Source organism: Prunus dulcis, chromosome 1 (genome assembly GCF_902201215.1).
Source record: "Prunus dulcis chromosome 1, ALMONDv2, whole genome shotgun sequence".
Taxonomy (NCBI): Eukaryota; Viridiplantae; Streptophyta; class Magnoliopsida; order Rosales; family Rosaceae; genus Prunus; species Prunus dulcis.
Window position 1 is genome coordinate 8,749,417 of NC_047650.1, and position 14,773 is coordinate 8,764,189.

Here is a 14,773-nt window from a genome sequence, read left to right on the forward strand (position 1 = left end):
GTCTGACTAAGTTATACTATGTTCGGTGCTGTTCCGGATAAAATCATATCAGACTATTTTTTTACAAAAAAATCTTTGATAATTTAAGTAGAAATTGAAATTGAAATTACACGAATTTTTTTTTGGTAAGATTCATATGACAAGATTTGTTTTTCAATTTTTTTTCATATAACCCATTATCATAATTGTAGTATCTCATATATATATATATATATATATATATAAACGCGAGAAAAACTCAACAGCTTGTATTGAGTTGGATACACAGTCGCATGTATTGTTCCAATACAGCAAGAAAAAAAGGTCAAAAACGAAAAACTCATAACCTAATTTCGACAAACATTTTTTAAAAAAGGAAATATATAAGGAAAGAGAAGATGAAGAGAGAAAAAGAGAGAATAAGCATATTGGGGAGAGAGAGAGAGAGAGAGAGAGAGAGAGAGAGAGAGAGAGAGAGAGAGAGAGAGAGAGAGAATAACCTTGGAGAAGATAATGGAGAAGAACCCTAAGGAGAAGAAGATGAAAATAGCGTCGTTGGATTTTTCACGTGAACGTGTGTGTTCTTTTTCCCTAGCTGTATAATTAAGCCTGTATTATCTAAACCAGAGTGTGTGGATTGTATTAGTTAGTCAGGTAAGGAGAGTATTAAAAGCCCAACCCATTTAAAATAGTCAAGTAATTAAATAATACAAGTTGACACCAAACACATGTCATGGACTATTTACTCATATCCAAAGTCTAATATAGTGTGCCAAATGCAGGTTCTAAAACATTAGACCTTTGGACAATAACCTAATCGAGTGTTTTAGCATATACAGTTATATAAAGCAAAAGGCAGAGAATGATAACACATTCAAAATATCAAAAAAAGCCCTTGGTTAATGCAAATATTAAAAATTAAAAATATTAATTAAATGAGGATAATATGGTTTCTTATATTAAAAAAATTAAAATTTAAAAACAAAATAAGATAATGAGTAGCTATGTTCCATAAAAATAGGACCCATTATTTTTTTAAATTCTAAAATAAAATTAAATAAATAAAAACTAACTTGCACCAAGGGGCTAGTTTAAAAAAAAAAAAGGGGGAAAACTCTCTCATAATCAAAACAATAATTATTTTTAAAAAGTGCTGCTATTTCCACTCACCTGTCCCCACTCACTTTATTTTTAAAATTTTAAAGATAAATTTATCCCTTCATAAAATGACTTATAAGGACTTAAGGAAAAAACCTCACCTTTGACAAAAAGAAAAAAAAAAAAGGCAGGCAGCTGAAACTAAGCTTATTATGACAAGCTCCTAGCCAGAAACTAAGCTTATTATCTTTTTTTTTTTCTTTTTTGAGGATAATATATGCTTATTTACTTTCAATGGATGCAAAAGTGTGCAGAGACTAAAACAATATTGGTCGTATAGATAAGTTCAGAAAAAGTGATAAAATTATGTATATATTATCTCCAAGATCCTAAAACAAAACCAAAGCATATTGAGAGATGCAGAAGAAGCTATTTCACAGGTTCATGCGGTTCCATTCAGGAAGAGACACGCAAATTGCAACCCCAACATGTCGACACCTTCGATCAAAGAAAACAAAAATAAAAAGCCAAAACAAAAAACCCTGTCGACACCTGGGAGGCATCAGCGTGACACGTGTCCAACTCTATAGTCTGAACACGTTCTGAACTTGCCACCTTGTGTTACACCTGTCCTCTTACTCTTGCACACCTCCTCTGCCCTCTCTTTCTTCTTCTTAAAACCACAACCCCCCCCTCCCCCCCAACCCTAACCTCTCTCACATTCCAATACACTTCTTGTACAAATCACATACTTCAGTTTTCGGGAAACACTTGGCAATTTGAATCTCTTCAGACTTTGTTCATGGCTTCAAAGCAACCTTTCAAAGTACTATTTGTTCTTGGGGTGGTGGCGGTGATGCTTGCCACCATTTGCAGAGGCTCTGGTGTGGGCCATACGTCTTCCAGTGATGAGGGGTTTGAGGTGACAACAAGGCAACCGCTGGACGAGGCCGCAGAGAAGGAAAGAGAGGGCAGAGAAAGCTCAGACTCAGAGTCATGGGCAGAGTGGGCCAAGGAGAAAATCTCTGGAGGACTTGGATTGAAGCAGGATGATGATGATGAAAATAATAAGAAGGCTTCTGATGCTCCTTATGACACTGCCAAGAACACCAAGGACAAGGTTCAAGACACTGCTTCTGGTTAGTAGCCTCAACATTATAGTAACTTTTTTTATTTAAATTTTTTTTTTAAATTTAATTTGCTTACATAGTGATGATTTATGAGATATGGCATTTTGTATATATGGATGTGATTGATTTGAAGCAATTTAGGGCTCGTTTGGGAATGATTCTGGAGGGGCAAATAATCACTTTTATGTAAAAGCACATGAGAGCCTAGAATCACTTAAAACCATTTTAGTGATCTTCTGGAGAAGCATGTGGAAGGTGTTTCTTCTCAAAAGTGATTTTACCCTACCCAAAATTACTCACAAACGAGCGCCTATAAAATCTTGGACTTGCTTTGCAATTGGGTTTGTTAGGTCATTTGAATTTTTTACGTGTGTTTTTGCGATAAATGTTCTGATTTTAGTGCCCATAATAATTGATTGTTGTGTGTGAATTCAAACTTTAACCTAGTGTTATTCAGAGAGATCATGAGTTTTTTTTATAATTAAAAAAATAAATAATAAATAAAATGCAGACAAAATGAAGTGCTGAAATGTGGGTTATGCAGGAAATTGGGGTTGGTTATGTTTGTGTTAGGGATGAAGATACTTTACATCTTAATCTGACTTGAGAAAAGCATATTTTTCTAAATGAACAACTGATAAATGGGGGCTTTAATTAATGTTCAGGAACTGGTCAATACACCACAGAGAAGGCCAAAGACATTAAAGATACATCAGCTGAGAAGGCTAGAGAAGTGAAAGAAGCAGCAGCAGAGAAGGCTTTTGAGGTTGAGAAAGCAGCGAAGGAGAAGGCGTATGAAGCCACAAAAGCAGTAAAGGACAAGGCCTCTGAAGCCACAAATGCAGCAAAGGAGAAGGCTTATGAGGCTACAAAGGCAGCGGAAGATGAGACATACGAGACCAAGAATGCGGCTGAGGAAACAGCCAGCAAGGCTGCAGAGAAGGCCAATGAGGCAAAGCAAAAGGTAGGGCAAACAGCAGAGGAGATTAAGAACAAGGCTTATGAGAAGGCAGAGGAGACCAAGGAGGCAAAAGAAAAGGCAAAGCAAAAAGCAGAGGAAGTGAACAAGGAGGCCTATGAGGAGGCAGAGGAGACCAAAGAACCAAAGCCAAAAACAGAGGAGGTGAAGAACAAGGCAGCTCACAAAGCGAAGGAGGGTTATGAGGCAGCCAAGAAGAAAGCAGAAGAGACTGTGAAGTCTACCAAGGACACTGTGGCATCTAATTTCGAAGCTGCCAAGCAGAAGTCAAAGAAGATTAAAGAGAATGTGGCTGGTCAAGGCCGTGATGAGGAGCTCTGAGCTGCTCTGCCTGTAGTTTTCTATCCACACTTGATGACCATTTCTTCTTATATAGTTTTGTTTTGATCAAGTCTCTGATCTTACAAGTTGGGTTTTGTTGTGTAGAGATGTAGTTTTGTGTTTTATGTATGTTTGATTTTGTTGTAATGTACTTCTTTCAATCTCTGCTTAAAATATAATTTGGAGCCAGCTTTGTATTTCGAACTTGAGCAATAATATGAAAATTTTCGTCTCCACAATTGTTTTGGGCCGAGACCCTATTGGGATTTGTCAAGGCTGTCCGTTCAGGGCATTTCTACCCCTTTTATCATGAGAGCGGATCTGCTTCCCCCAAATTGGTGTACTCTTCATGTCCCCTCTCTAATTTGCTGACACATGTCAACTAACTTAATAGAGAGTTAACTCTGTTAACTTTTTTATTTGACAATTTTAACAATTAAAAAAATTAAAAACTGCCCAAATAACCTATAGCCAGCGATCGTCGTCTTCCTTGCAAAACCTAGCGAATGTCGTCTTTCTTGCTAAATCCAGCGAGTGTAGTCTTCCTTGCTAAACCCAGCGAGTGTCGTCTTCTTCACGAGTCTTCCCTTCTCCAATTGCAGCCAGCGAGCGTCGTCTTCCTTGCAAAATTCAGCCTTACCCACTCTCCTCCCTCATAATCTATGCATCTTCTCCACCATCAACTCGCAAACGCTTACAAAACCCAATTCTCCTCCCTCCTAATATAGAAAGAGATGGTTAATGATTACACAAATAACACAAACCTCTTCCATGATGGCTTCAGAAAGAAAAGTATCCTTGCGCATTTTCGATTCCACAGAGTACTTTAACAGTGTGTGATGACTTCCTAGCTGCTCAAAAACCCATTTACCTCTAAATGAGTCAAAGTCCCCTTCAACCTGTTCAAAACTTATCTCCTGTTCAAGCTGTTCACACAAGTCTAGGACAACACGCACATTACAGGAAAAGTAAGTTAACTTGTGTATGACTTTTAAGATGATTGGCACTCTCACATCACTTAAGTTAAGAGTATTACAATGACATATCAGAGAGTGCCCATTTATACAGCGAGAGCTATAGATTGTCCTCTTTATTAAGTAATAAGATCCATAAAATGTACATTTAGAGATCAAACACATTTTCTGATCCTAAAATTAAAAAAGACTCTTTAGAAAAAGTATGGTCTTAGATTATAGTTAATGGAAAGACTGCTAGTACCAGGAAAGTATGAGTATAGTAGTAAGAGAGGTGGTAGTATTCTTCAGGTAAAGTGTTGTTTCAAAAGTGAAGCAATTACCAAGAACACTCCAACTCAACATGCAATTCTCTACGACAAATTATGTGTGCGGAAACATATTAGTTTTGTTGGTTTTCCAAGGTATTGCAGACATGTTTGAGCTCCCACATTGGAACACAAGAGTTCCTTGAAGGCCTTTATAAGACTTACTCTTGGAAATAGAATAGTTTGTATTAGCTATGCAAGTGGCCCAATTGAGTGGTTTCGGGATATCACCTTCGGTTAAATGCCTAATTAGTTGGGCCAACGGTTAATTAATATATTTAATAAATCAAAAGATGGGCCTTGGGCCTTGGGGGCTCTTGGGCTCTGTGATTTAAATGAAAACCGATTAGTTAAATAATTCATTATTTAATTTAAAAATAGTATAGCCGGGAGGTTTTACTGTTTTTTTAATAATAAAAAATTGTCTTTCATAAATAGTATAGACGAGCGGTTATGGTCTTTTACATATACATGTATGTATATGGACGTACATACGTATTTTTCAATAAGACGTTAAAGCAAACATACAATAGTCGTATTGTACTTGTACGTACGTCTTTGTAATGTTTTATACACGTATTGTTTTCAACATTTTCAGTAAGACGCACAAAATTCGCTTATTATACAAACAATTCTCACATATTATTGAATATTATAAAACTTACATGAAAATATCATATAGTGGAAGATTAATATCTACTTTGGATATGATGAAACTAGAAAATTAATATTTATGTGGGGACAAACTAATGCAACTAGGTGGGTCCTTTTTTATTTTATTTTTTTATTTTTTTATTAAAGGGAATGGCCCCTTTTAAACAAAATGTATTTAAAAAGTACAGCCGCGCGGCTATACTACGAATTTTTTTCTTAAAAACGTATAGCTGGGCGGCTATACATTTTTTTTGGACACGTGGCGCATTAGCGAAAGAGGGCCATTCTTTTTTTTAAAAAAAAAATAGTACAGCCGCACGGCTATACTCCGTGTTTTTAATTTATTTTAAAAATAAAATTGTGCAGACACGTGGCGACAAATAAATGGGGGTTTCCTCTTTTCTTTTTATTAAAAATAGTATAGCCGCTTGGCTATACTTATTTTTTTTTAAATTCTTTTTAAGTGCTCTGTTTTATTATTTGTTAAAGAGTATAGCCTTTTTGTCTAATTTCTTTTAAAAATAGTATAGCCAGAGGTTTTACTTTCTTTTTTGAAAAAAAAAATTGTCTTTAATAAATAGTATAGCAAGGAAGACGACGTTCGCTGTGTTTTGCAAGGAAGACGACACTCGCTAGCTGCTGGGTTATTTAGCCAGTTTTTATTTTTTTTTAATTTTTAAAGTTGTCAAATAAAAAAGTTAACTGAGTTAACTTCCTGTTATGTTAGTTGACAGTGTCTGCAAATTAGAGAGGGGACATGGAGAGGACACCAATTTGGGAACAGCAGCTCCGCTCTCCTTTGTCATGGTAGTGATACTTCTTGTAAAAGTCAAGTTGTGTTTTCACTCATTGCCATGACAAAGGGCAATTACATTTTACTTTAAATTTTGTTTTGTTTTTTATACTTAACCAAATAATTTGGATAAGATTTTTAATTGTTATGTGTCCATATTTATTATAAAATTCACATCTCAAATTTCATCGGTTGTCGCGTGTCGATCGTCGTCTTGGTATAGCATGTCGAGAAAAAAGAGGCGTATAGGGTCACCAATTTGTTATAAAATTTATATTTCATATTTCATATAAAATTTTCACCCTTTAAAATTGCACCCCGTGTCATCTCTATCTTCTAAATCCCTCTATAAAACCACAGCTTCAACTCATACCTCCCACACCATATCATATATATCCTTTCATTTCTCATATTTTAGAAAACACATTTTACTCTCAATGTCTTACATGAGGAGGTTGTTGGAAAGGCAAGAGCGAGAAAATGAAGAAAGAATGAGCAAACAAGCTGAAGAAGAAATGGAGTGGGAAGAAAATGATGATCAAGTTGCCATGCCAGTGGGTATGCTCCATCAATCAAGCCAACACAACTATGGTTCACAATCTGGTCGTGGCACGAACGTGGATATACATAGACATTCTCGGAGTAAGAATCTTTTAGAAGATTACTTTATCCCAAATTCGTTGTACACTAATTTGGATTTTCGAGGGCGATATAGAATGCAGCTTCATTTGTACTAGGTTTTGGGTCTTCTTCCGGAGCAAAAACTTACAACTACTTTATGGATGCTGGCATTTGGCGCATTTGCAAACAAGGTGGATGAGATTGCTAGGATGAGAAAATCCACTATTCTAGAAAGTTTGGTCAGATTCTGTGATGCAATTGAAACTCTCTACACTATGGATTACCTCCATAAACCTACACCTACGGACCTCTAAAAGCTTCTATAAAAAGCCGAGGGTCAAGTTTCCCAAAAATGATTGGAAGCATCAATTGCATACATTGGCAGTGGAAGAATTGCCCAACTGTCTAACAAGGAGATTATGGGAATTGGAAGGGCAAAAAAAGTATCATTCTGGAAGCTGTTGCATCATTCGATACCTAGATTTGGCATGCTTTTTTTAAAGTTGCGGTATTTCAAAATGGCCTTAATATGCTCAGTCAATACCCAGTGTTCAACGATGTGTTGAGAAGTCAAGCCCTTCAGATCATGTATGAAATCAACAATACCGTCTACTCATGTGGGTATTACCTAGTTGATAGAATTTACCTGAGGTGGACGACATTCATCAAAACAGTTCTACATCCCCAACTGGATAAGGAAAAAAAATACTTTGTTGCCTATCAAGAGTATAAGAAAGATGTAAAAAGGTGTTTTGGTATCCTCCAAACTCGATGGGCAATCATTAGGGGGGCTGCTCGTATGTTTGATGAAGAGGTGCTTTATAGCATTATGATGACATGCATCATCCTCTATAACATGATTGTGAGGATGAGTATGGTTATGATGAACCCGAGATGTTCAAAACCCGATCTTATGAACACGGCGTTAACAAGAATTTATGAACGGCCCGTGCGAGCAAATGGACAACCACTGGAGCACGAACCGTTAATTAGATATGGTTGTTACAACAACTGTGTGATTGACCGTTATACAGAAATGCAATCTTCATATATTCATGAAAGGCGTCAAGTTAACTTGATGGAGCACTTATGGGCGCTGAGAGACAATCACGGTCAATGAAGTCAAGGTTAATGTTTAATTTTGAATTAGCTTTGTTAGTGTTTTTTTTTTTTAATTATACTTTGTTTGTGTTTTGTAATGAATTATGTTTTGTTTGTGTTTTTAATGAATTATGCTTTGTTTTGATGTATACAATATTTTAAATAAATAGCTATATTATTGAATGCTTTCTTTATTCAATAATATACAAGCAATACAACTAATTAAGAAATACAACTAACTGAGAGAGGAGCTTACCAAAAGGTTTTGGATCGCTCTTTCATTCACGCGAGGAGAGCCTTGACGGCTAGGGTTAGGGTTTCTCTAGTTTTCTTTACTTATTCTCTGCGTCGTCTCTCTCAATCTTCTCTGATTGTCTCTTGTGGTTCTTCTTGGTGAATTGGGTATGACCTTTTTTTGTTGTTGCTCTTTTGTTCTCCATGGAGTGACTGCGTTGACTTCCTTTCTGGGTTCCCAAGGAGCCAGTCGCTGGTGAAGGGTCTCCATCTTAACGTTAAAGAGATGGCCACCGCCTCTTCTGCTTAAGAGGATGACAAGTATGCAACACCACAAGGGAATCAGAAGCGTGCAAAAACTGGTGTTGGGCATCTGATTGTTAGTGGCACAGATTTTTCTCGTAAGCATAGTATTTGTATCGAGGATTTTGTTGACAAGGCGAAGGAGACCAACCTCGAGGGGTCTCCAAGATCTCCCTAATAATTCTCTTATGGAATGTTCGTGGGCTTGGCAACCGATGAACATTCCTATAATGAAGATCTTTCTTAGGAATTTTCTTTAGGCTAAGAGGCCAATCTTGGTCACCCTTGCTTGTCAGCTGGGGTTCTGGATCAAGAAAATTGGAGGTGGCGGTTGGTGCTTGGTTGGATCTGTTATGATGCTCACAATACATTCTTGACTCTGTATGAAGAACTATGATACTTTCTTTAGATCACATGAGGCTTTCTTTGACAATATCTACGTAGTGATGGGATGTGTTTCAATAATTTTTTGGTTGGGTGATTGGCTGGATCTATTATGATGCCCATAATACGTTTTTGACTCTGTACTAAGAACTATAATGCTTTTTCTAGATCATAGGAGGACTTCTTTGATAGTACCTACGTAGTGATGAGATGTTGTTTTAAGGGTTTTGTGGTTGGGGTTTAGGTTGGTTTGTTTCATATAAGTTGTTTAACTCTTCTGTTTAGTCAATAGCATGGGTGGTACTCTTTCCTACCCCGGAATATTGTTTCTCTGAGAAGGTTTTAACGAGGCTGTCGTTAACATGCTAGTCCTTACCATGTAATGTTCCTTACGGTGGAATGAAATACCATCTTTTCTATAAAAAAAAAAACAAAAAAAAAAAGAAATACAACTAATTCAATAAAAGATAAGAAGTACAACTAATTAATAAATGCCAACTTTATCAATACAACCTAATAGTTTTCATCATTTAACAAATCTGTGTTGCTAGGTCTATCGTCACGGAAAAGCTTTTTTCTCATAACATCCCTTCATTCTAGCTTCCAAAATGACTTTATTTTAGGGGACATATGACTCGTATCCAATGTCATGGCTTCCTGATCCTTCTTATCCATGTCTTGTTTGTGTGAATAGTCCCTTTCTTTTGCAAATGCTTCATCTCTTGCCTTGTCAGCCACATCTCTTTTCATGTCTCTCTCAATTCTCGTTGTGTTATTAATAGCAATTTGCTCCAAAATTTTTGCACAATCATTGGTCGAATTGCTCCCTCTCTTGGCCTTTGCAGCCTTTCTCCCAATATGTCTTGCCTCCCTTTGAATTGGTGAGTCTTGATTCATCAGGGACTCCAACATCGAATTTGATGTTGGTGAATCGTGGAGCAACGTCCCATTCAGCACAACGGTCTGACCTGTGGGAATAATTTTGAATCTCAAATAATTTTTCACAACTTCCCAATATTGGTGATTGTTGAAAGATTTTTAGCCTTGTTGAATGGGACCGAACCACATTTGTGCTTGCATAATCTATAATAATAAAAAATATAAATATAAGAAAATATAAATAAAAAATATGACATTAAAATTTAATAAAATGACAATTACAAATAATTTACCTCGTTGCCAAGATTTCACTGCTTCGAACGTTGTCCCTCTTTTTTGCCAAAGCATCTCTCCATTTCCCTAACTCTTTATTCAAAAAATTTCACCTACTAGCTAAGGCCATTTCTGTACGAGAAGAACCTGATCTTTCATAAAATTCGACATGAATTTTTCTCCACATATGAGAGAACTTAATTTCATTGTATGTGATCAGGCAATGACCAACTTGGACCCAACACTTACACAACAAAACATCTTCCATGGTTGTCCACGACCCTCAGGCTTCGATGGAAAAGGCCATTTGTATTTTTACACAAATGAATTTAGTAGTATAAAATTTGGCGTGTAAAGTGGACAATATTGGGAGGAGAAGAATTTGTATGAAGATTTGGTGTGGAAAGTGAAGAATATTGGTAGGTAATTATAAAATAAAATAAAATAAAGAATTTTTTGTTATTTAAAAAAAATTATTTTCAAAATGTTTTTCAATTTTTTTTAACAGAAAAATTGGTAGTCGTTGGATTAGAGGAGAAATATTGGATCAGACACCCCAGGAAACGTCACGTAGCTTCTATTCGTTAGGGAAAAGCAGGGCTGACGTCAGTTCAAGGAAGTTTGAATTTTATTTTACGATTGGCACGTGACGTCAGCAATGATGTCATCAGCCTTTGGGCAATTGCAAGGGCTCGATTTGTCTTTGGACTTGCCCGAGTTTAGTATTGGGGTGGAACCTCAACTTCCTTCATGGTGTCAGAGCGGGTTGCCCACGTGTGAAAGCCCAACGACCACACGTACTCCACGTCACCCAAAATGTGTTGTCCACGTGTTAGGCTTGAAAATTCGCCACACGTGAAGGGGCGTGTGAGAATGTGAAGGTAAATGGTCCCACATTGGAAAGTTTAGAAACCTAGCAAGGGTTTATAAGGAGTTGAGCTACTCCCCCATAGCCAATTGATTTTGGAGTGGAACCTCAACTTCCTTCCCCCATCTGTTGCCCGAGCTGCAATTGAATGCTAGAAGCCCTTTGCAAGCCTAAGGCCCTCTCTTGCTCGAGTTGACCTGTAACTCTGGAAGTGCTCTTAGTCACTTGGAATATGATCCGTGAACTAAGAAAGTATATGGCATTTTCTTGGACAAAGATGGCTTGACTAAATGGGTGAAGGCACATTAGTGGCTCAATTCATGCCTAATTCTTTACACCATGATTAGATTGTTACATAAGAACGACTAAATGGGCATTTTTACAGTCTTTATATGTAACAGTTTCATGTTTGATAATACTTTGAGTCATTCTTTCTTACAAATAAATCATAGTTTCATGTGTAACATATTTGGTCCGTAAAAAGTACTTTATGCATATTTGAGATTAAATAAATTTAAAAGGTTATTATTTGGTACCGTAAAAACAAAACTTTTTATAGTGAATATTTTGTCTAATATAGAATAAATTATGAAATTCCTAAAAAGTCCTCCAATAATGCAATGAAAGAGATGCCCGGTCATAAATAAGCATCAATGGTTTTGTCGGGACCCCATTTATTGGTGAGACTTGTGAGGATTTAGTCATGAAGAAAATGATGTCCACGCGAAATTGCCATAGAAAACATGCATAAACTACGCTTCAAACGTGTTCCTTTGGATTTGATTTAATCCAAGTCATGCATGACACGCCGCACGCATCCGAAAATCTTTATTCAACTGAGAGCTAGCTTTGAATATATTTCTTGTCTCATAGCTTGAACAGCACAACGATTCTACTGGACCTGAAAAGCTTATGCCATCTCTTTTGAGGCTAACAAACAAAAAGAATAACTTACCCATAGACTAGTTCCCCCAACGGTGTTACACTTCGAAATATGGGAAAACATAAAAGAGAAAAAGAACACAAAACAAAAGCTATATAGACAAATGAAGTGACATATTAGAGAGGAAAATGTGCAAGATCTTTAATTAGTTTACTTTACAAATCCTTATATTTTCTTTTCCATTCTTACACATATATTTAAATTATATAAACCACTACAACAACGGGATTCGAACTTAAGAGCACTTTCACTCAATTATGTCATGACAAAGAATAAGGGCAAGTAAAGGCAAACTACTATTCACGTGAATAGTAACTATCCTAGTAATTTTTTGATGCATTCCCTTCCATTGCCTTAACAACCCAAGGGCTACCACTATTTACATGAGATATGAGGAGAGAAATTTGTATGGATTTTGGTGTAGGAAGTGAAGAACATGGCTAGGTATTTATAGAAGAAAAAAAATTGAATTTTTTGGTTTTTTTAATCAAATTTTTTTAGTATTTAAATTGGGCTCTGACTTTATGCTGACGTTAGCATGACATCAACTTGCCCATACAAATCTTGCACTTCAGACTTGCCTAGTTTCATAGGCCACTTCTTATCATGGCAACTTGTCCTTTGTAGGGTTTGTTTTTGGAGCCTAAAAGCAAAAAGGAAAGAGTGGAAGTGCTCAAAGTGCAAATAGATTCACTGTCCTAGTAAACAAGCATATCTTACCTCTGCGACAAAGAAAATTCTATATGCTTATTTTGGTATGTAATATTTTTGCTTTCAACTAAAACCAAACCACAATGAGAAATGCGAGTGGGTCGGCACAGACCAAATATGGTGGTGCAATGTAACTTGTCCGTCGGAGAAAAGAACAGAAAAAAGAAATTGGTGTTTGACATGTGTAGGACCAGAAGTATCGTCATTTGTCACGTTCCTTATGTATAGGGGAATAAATAAAATAAGAAATCGCCAAGAAAATTTCTAATAGTTATTAATCTTTTAAAATACCTTTTCAAAAATAAAATTTAAAAAACAAAAACAAAAAGCTGGTACTCCATTAGATAATTTCTGACTGGTTGTTTTTTTTTTTGAGGATCTTTTTTGTTGAAAAGGGCGATATAATATACTAAATTCACACATACAACATAACAAGAATGCTAGGACTCGAACCTAGAACTTTACATGAGAAAGTAATTACTCCAAACTACTACATTCATTTTATGTGACGCATACAAATACTATTAAACTCTATATATATAAAAAACAATTAAATCATTTGAAAATGAGTGCATTTTTTTCTTTCCACTTCTAAAACAAATCTTAAAGTTTATGTTTTTTTTTTTTTTTCTCCCAATGGCTTCATAGTATGACTTATTTTTGGACGGTACCAATAATTTAGGGTATTATATATATATACCAATCCAATCATATAAAGGCGTGAGCCCCATGACTTCCATTTCCACCTACCATTTTGCAACATCTTTCCAAGCAACTGGCATATGATCTCATGATTTTGATCTGATTTCATATTATTATGTCAATTGGGCAGGTGGCTGGCCGAGTACACGCAAAAGACATGTTCTTTTCTTTCTAGGTTTTGATTTTTCTTCGGATCCTTCTTCTACATCTTAAACACACACAATAATTTTCTCATTATTTTTTCCCCTCTTTCTCTCAATATACTAACATTTTGGGAAGGAAAACGATCATGTCATGGATATGTTTATAATAAGTGCTTCCATCACAACTGTTCATCTTGTTATGGTCAAGATCTGATCTTGTTAATAACTGTTGCTTAATGTATTAAGTTGTGTCGTCATCGAAAAATTATTTTATCTTATTGCAAAATTGTCATGTGATATTAATAATTCACGTATTATAATATTAACAAATTTACTTTTATCTATTCTTATTATAATATGAACTGATTGATAACATTACGTAACAATATTACAATAACACTAAAAATAGGAAAAAGTTAAGATGCTTTTTATTGAGCCACATGAGCCCAGCGGCTACCATTATTGATACTATAAAGAGGAAGTCAATTCATAATTTAAAGTAGATAGGTAACCTGTCAATTCTATAGTGTGTCATATTTATAAGCAGTGACAAAAATCATAGCCACGTAAGGGCAGTCAAAACATATAGACCACCAGTTTCAACCATCTTAGCTCAACACCTTTTATAAAGACATTAAATTATCAGTAATTTACGAGAAAAACTTTTATAAACCAGAGATAACATTACTTTATTATTTTTAACAATTTATAGAATATTCATGTAACATGATTGGTTGAAAATAACAAAATATTATTATTTCCGTTTCATACAAGTGTTTCTCGTAATTTACATAATGTAAAGCTTTGGTATTGAATCCACATCCATTTCTCTCGTACTTTGTTTTGTCTTTTTTAAGTTCATATATTCATAAATGAAAAATAAAAACATCACAATAATGTGTCAGATAAAAACAAAAAAGAAGAAAAAAGTAGAGGGTCCATGCTCACATGATTGTCGTGACGCAACTACACACCTAACACATATTTACTTTAATAAAAATGCTTAGTTGTAATACTTTTTCTTGTAATATATAGTTGAAATTGTGGTATAAAATTAAAGCTTAGAGGCCCGTGGTGGCTTCAGAATGCATGGGAGGCTTTGCTGGGTGAGAAAGATGATATGAGAAAATGGACCCCCCCGATGGTCATTGAAAAGCCAAAATAATGTGGCTAATAGCAAAGGAGGCTGAAAAGGTAATAGAATTATGGAGGTCATGTCCCCCTTATCCATACACGCATACATCAGTGGTAATCCAAACACCCAGGATGTTTATATTTTATTCAAATATTTTAACCTAAAATTTGAGTAATCTATACTGATTTATGTTTTGACTATGATGTATTATGTATATATATATATATACTTAAACATAAC

At 35.5% G+C, this 14,773-nt stretch overlaps 1 protein-coding gene across 1 annotated transcript; it reads left to right on the forward strand.

Annotated features, from left to right (window-relative positions):
- Positions 1-1,780: 1,780 nt before the first annotated feature.
- Positions 1,781-3,708, forward strand: LOC117613656 (late embryogenesis abundant protein D-29). Its single transcript, XM_034342249.1, has 2 exons — positions 1,781-2,216; positions 2,873-3,708. Exons 1-2 carry the CDS (start codon positions 1,880-1,882, stop codon positions 3,505-3,507), a joined length of 972 nt encoding a protein of 323 aa, XP_034198140.1. The 5' UTR covers positions 1,781-1,879; the 3' UTR covers positions 3,508-3,708.
- The last annotated feature ends 11,065 nt before the right edge of the window (positions 3,709-14,773 follow it).